The sequence below is a fragment of the Microtus ochrogaster genome, chromosome 7 (genome assembly GCF_000317375.1).
Source record: "Microtus ochrogaster isolate Prairie Vole_2 chromosome 7, MicOch1.0, whole genome shotgun sequence".
NCBI lineage: Eukaryota > Metazoa > Chordata > Mammalia > Rodentia > Cricetidae > Microtus > Microtus ochrogaster.
The window spans coordinates 70,704,772-70,710,496 of NC_022014.1; the positions used below are offsets into that span (position 1 = coordinate 70,704,772).

At 49.3% G+C, this 5,725-nt stretch overlaps 1 protein-coding gene across 1 annotated transcript in view; it reads right to left on the reverse strand.

The window, feature by feature from the left end:
• Positions 1–602, reverse strand: part of Tmem92 (transmembrane protein 92) — a 10,753-nt gene extending 10,151 nt beyond the window's left edge. The window contains exon 1 of the mRNA XM_005350641.1: positions 502–602. Within this exon, the coding sequence (XP_005350698.1) occupies positions 502–602 (101 nt within the window). The remainder of the gene's footprint in view (positions 1–501) is intronic.
• Positions 603–5,725: the final 5,123 nt, after the last annotated feature.

Below are 5,725 nucleotides of genomic sequence, written 5' to 3' on the forward strand. Positions count from 1 at the left end.
TTCCAGGACAGGCTCCAAAGCCACAGAGAAACCCTGTCTCGAAAAACCTAAAAAAAAAAAAAAGAAAGAAAGAAGAAAGAAAGAAAGAAAGAAAGAAAGAAAAAAAAAAAAAAAAAAAAGAAAGAAGAAAGAAAGAAAGAAAGAAAGAAAGAAAAGTCCCAGGGAGGGCTGATATACTCCCCAAGGTATATTCTCCAGCCGCGGAGAACAGGGAAGGAGAGCAGCCTAGCCCAGACATATGAGACCTCAGGTTCCCCAGCCTTACACAGAGAAACTAATAGTACAGCCAAGGCAAAACGGGGGTCAAAGTTTCTACTCAGGGCTGTGGGTGGAGTCAGATCCCACTAACAACACAACCCGACCAAGACTAGCGACCCAGGTTTCCCCAGAGCCTCCCTCCGAGGTCCCTACCTCCACATTCCCCAAGCAAAACAGAAAGGAAGTTGCTAATTGTCAGTGGTTACATGGAATTCCTGCCAAGGTAATGCGGGGAGAAAAGGCTCAGGAGTCTTACTTACCTCGTTGGCGCTTACGTGTTGGAGACTGGAGAGTAGGCCGAAGAGCAGGGTGAGAATGAAGCCTGGGACCCAGGCGTCCGTCATCCTGGCAAGGGATCACTGAGCTTCCGTGTGCCGGAAAGGAGTGACAGGGTACGACCTTTCCAACTTCCCTCCACCTACGGGGCCCAATCTCGGAATGAGGGCGGAGTTACCACACCTGAGTTGGGCCAGACTAAGGTTTCCAGTCCGAGCTCAGGAAATAGAAGTGGAGAGGAGCTGAATTTGCTCGAGTCTGAGGAACTGGAAGGTGGGAGCCGCTAATTTAACCACTTTGTAAACCGGATGTAGCAGAGCACTATGGGAATCCCTCTTCTGGGCTGCATTTAAGTAGTTAGAGCAGGGCGTGGTGACACCAACCTTTAATCCCACCGTACAGAAAATCTCAGTGATCTCAGTGAGTTCAAAGTCAGTATGATTTAGCCTAATGAAATCCAGGCCAGCCAGCATTTAATAATAATAATAATAACAACAACAACAACAATAGTGGTAAAAGGAGCAACACTAATAATATAATAATAGCAATAAATAAAGAAGTAATAAATAAAGAAACCGGGTGGTGGTGGCACACACCTTTAATCCCAGCGTCTGGGAGGTGGAGGCAGGTGGATCTTTGTGAGTTCAAGATCAGTCTGGTCTACAAAGCAAGTTCCAGGACAGCCAGAGTTACAGAAAAACCCTGTCCAAAAAAAAAAAAAAAAAAAAAACTAACAAGAAGAAGAAGGAAGAGAGGAAGGAAGGAAGATGGAAGGAAAACGAATATGGGTCAGGGGGCAGTCTGGGAAGATGCCAACGAGGCAGGGATTAAGAGCACTTGTCGTTGGACCTGGGTTGGGTTTCCAGCATCTACATACATGGTGGCTCACAAGCTTCAGAGTTATAGTTCCAGAGGACGACACCTACTTCTCAACTCTAAGGGCACCAGGCAAGCACGTGGTGGGATACACATACAAAATAAAATACGTACAGAAGAGGGAAACAAATAAATCTTAAACAAAAACAAAAGAAATAAACAGGACCAGCAGATGATTCCGTGGGTAAAGGTGCTTACTGCTAACCCTGAAAAACCTGATTTTTTTTATTTTTTTTTTGGGGGGGGGCTGGTCTTGAACGCAGAGATTCACCTGCCTCTGCCCCCCAGTGCTAGAATTAAAGGTGTGCACCACCCCGCCCGGAACAAAAATATCTTTAAAATAAAAAGTTTGAGTGGTCAGCTCAAGACTGCTGAATTATGCCTTGCCCCACCTCCCCCACCCCCATCTCACAAGCTGTACCTGAGATGGAGAAAGGCATGCAAAGGGAGAAAGGCAGAGATTTCAGAAAGTCAGGCCAAGGAACAAGAGGGATAGTGGTGGCGGTGGGGGGTGTGGTCATATAAACTATAAAGGTCCTTTGTGCTTTACCCAAGGAGGGAGGAAAAGGCATCTGGATTGGGGAGTTAGTGTCCCCTCTTTTTTGCAACTTTGTGGGAAGTTGCTGGTACATTTCCTTTCAATTAAAGATAAATTGAGGCTAAGGACTTAATTACTAAGTACTTAATGAGGAAACTGAGGCTACGGACTTGTCTGTTGTGATCAAAAGGCCTATAACCCTAAATCAGGCATGATTCCTGGAAGGACTCAGGCGGTCAGAGTCTGGCCGCCAGGTGGCAGCATCGCCCAGGGCCGAGGTGAACGCACGGGACTTGATCTGAGAGGCCTCTGGCAAGAAAGCAGGTAGACAGGTGTATGCATGAGAACTGTCAAGGGTGGAAGAGAGATGTGTAGCGGCCAAGCCCAGGGAAGCGGAGCTTTGAGGTGGTGGAAGGGACGCAGCCTGGTCTGGGGACGCAGGAAGGTCACTCTGGGAGGCTTTGGTGTGGTTGCATTCCCTGCTACAGGGTCCACTCTGACTGGGCCGCTGGGAAACAGCTGGCTTGGAGCCCTCTCTCACCTTCTGATTCCCGTTTTCTCTTCATACTGAAAGACTCTAGAAACCTCGTCTTTTCTTCCAGTCTCCGTTTTCCAATTTCAGTATTTTGCCACATCTCTAAAGGTATCAATTTGGGCGCTTCCGTTTTCCGCTCTTGTTCTCTCGATCACCCACTGTAGGTCCGTGGAGGAAAGGGACTTGTGGTTTTGCTTTTTTTCTGCATTCTCTTGACTGCTTTGGTCCTGCACTCCACCCCCACCCCTTCTGACGCCCAGGGACCCTCCAACTCGCTCTCTCTCCTCCAAAGAATAGGTCTCTGGTCTCTCTTCCACTTTCTGCCTCTGTTTCTCATTACCCCTTGGCTCTTTCTACTTCTTAAAAACAGAACCTTCCCGGACTAAGCCAAGTGCAATTGGGATCTGGCCCCAGAGAATCCCCTCTCCGTTTGCAGCCTTTGGTGACTGAGTCTGGGGAGATGGGACTCCCTTGCTGTTGTACGCCCCTTGCTGCTCGCCCCCACTTCCCACTTCTGCAGCAGTTAGTTTAGGGGCCTGACTAGTGCCCCCTGGCCCCAGCCAAAGAGGAGCAACACTCATACCTCTGCCTCTTGAGTGAAATTGTTGCTAACTTTGACTTCTTATCCTTCTGCCCCTACCCCAGTGTCTCTCAGCATCCATGTCCTGAGATATACTTCTGTTGCCCGTTCATTTCCTGCTACCTGCCACAGGCCCAGGCTGGGAGCCCTGTAGAATTATGCCTCAGGGAAGAGGAGAAGGCTCCAGGACGGGGGTACTCTGTAGTGGGGGGGGGTGAGGTGGGACTAGAGAACTGAAGGGAAGTGGCTAATGCCAGTGGCCCGAGGGGCAGAATGAAGCTGGTGTCATTTCCTTCTGGGTTTCTGGCATCCACCTTACCCAGATCTATTGTTGCCAAAAGAAAAGAAACAAACAAACAAAAAAAGACACCCAATTAAAGTTGCATTTAGGTAATACTAAAATTTATTTGTAATGTGAAATTCAAAGTTACCTAAATAATTTTTTCTTTCAAGACAGGGTTTCTCAGCGGGGCGATGGTGGCCCCATCTCTGTGAGTTCGAGACCAGCCTGGTCTACAGAGCTAGTTCCAGGACAGGCTCCAAAGCCACAGGGAAACCCTGTCTCGAAAAACCAAAAAAAAAAAAAAAAAAAAAAAAAAAAAAAAAAAAAAAAAAAAAAAAAAAAAAGACAGGGTTTCTCTGTGTAGCCCTGGATGTCCTGGAACCCACTCTATAGATAGACCAGGTTGGTCTCAAACTCAGAAACCTGCCTGCCTCTGCCTCCCAAGTGCTGGGATTAAAGGCTACCATGACCCCCACTAAATAAATTCAAAGTGTCTTGGATTTTGCTTGGTAAACCTGTGCCTATTCACATTTAAAACGTCACAGGAGTAGACATTGGGGAGCAGCTGCTCCATCCTCTTCCCTTCATCATCAAAAAAAGAAAGTGTGGTCCCCAGACTTGACTCATCAGGCAGAGTCCAACGGGTCCCTAGAAGTTGCTTCTGGCCTCCATAATACCAAATTGCCCTCTGTGTCCCTTTCTGAAGATAGGGAGGATGTTGGGGATTCCTGTATGGGACAAGTGCCCAAGGCTCTTGCCAGCATCCACTAAGACTTGGAGGCTCAGCAGTCTGGTAGATGAAGTCAGGTATGAAGCTCAGTGGAGAGTTGGCTTTTTTTGTTTGTTTGTTTTGGGTTTTTGAGGCAGGGTTTTTCCTCTGTGTAGCCCTGGTTGTCCTGGAACTTGCTTTATAGACCAGGCTGTCCTAGAATTCACTGAGTTCACCTGCCTCTGCCCCCAGAGTGCTGAGATTAAAGGCATGCGCCACCACCAGGCATGAAAGAAAGCTGTTCTTGTTCAGAGAGACAAGAGTCCTGTTTAAGGACTGTACCCCCCCATCCCCACCCAATGGGGGTGGCATGTGCATGCAGACAGGCATGGACAGACTCTTGCCTGCAGGGAACCAGAGGCGGGAAGATCCAGAGACCTTCTAAAGTCTCTGTGGCTCCCTGGATTCCACACCAGATTCCAGCTGGGGTTTCCCAACGTGGGTAAAGTCCCTATGCTCCCTTCATGTCCACTGTTTTCCGGGCCCTTTGCTGAAGAAGGGGTTGATTGTCTGTGGGCCCTCGTAGGGCCTGGCTGTAAGGGCCTGGAGGTCAGCTGGCCTCCCACGCTTTCTCAGAGAAGGCAGCTGGAGCCCAGAAGCCACGAAGGCCAACTCACAGAGGACATGAGGGCTGAATCACCATTACAACCATGCAGGTTTTGAGACCCCACACACAGCTCAAGTGGCTACATCTCAGCCAGGGGAGCCATAAATCTCTTGGAGGAACACTGCTGGGGATTGGGGGAAGGAGTCCTTGCCTACACCTGCCTCGCTGACCCTGGGGAGGAAGAGCTAGGTCGCGTCCTGTTTCATCCCTTGATATCCTAGTATTCGTGGCGACTTGGCTCTATGGAGCTCTGCCTATAGGGGCAGTATTGTGTCATCTTAGCAGAGACACCATTTATGGTCTGCTGTGTGATGGTAGTTCATTTGCAAAGGGAGGACCAACGAATCGGAGAACAGCGTGACACACACAGACTGTGGAGAGGATGGCCTGAGCTACTCAGCGACACTGAGGGGTCCTATGCAAATCAAAACACAGCCTACTTCTCCTACCACCTCCCTCCTTCTCCCCCCTCAGCTGGGCAGGCACAGGCAAGGTCTCCCCTCCCCCGCTCCCAATGGCTCAGTATCTGGCATACAGCAATAGCAAATACACATGACCTGGGGTTTTTGTTGTTTGCTTGCTTTTGTTTTGCTTTAGAGACAGGATCCCTCTGGGTAGCTCTGGCTGTCCTGGAACTCACTCTGTAGACCAGGCTAACCTCAAACACACAGAGATCTGCCTGCCTCTGCCTCTCAAGTGCTGAGATTAAAGGTGTGTGCCACCACTGCCAGGTTGAGCTGGTTTTGTTTGTGACAGAATGAGGTACCCAGGGATTAAGTAAGGCTCTTGCCTCTTTTCAAAGCAGCTGTCACTCAAGGGCTGCAGGAGACAAGCAGGCTGTCCCCGAATACCTGGCTCATCAGCCCCCTCTACTGTTCAGTACGTGATGTGCACCCAACTTAAGGTCAGTTAGAAGGGGTAGGGCAGTGACCTGCTTGGAAGGATGACTGGTATTGACCACTCCCAGATGTGACATTGGGAGAGCCCTGAGTCCCCCCCCCCC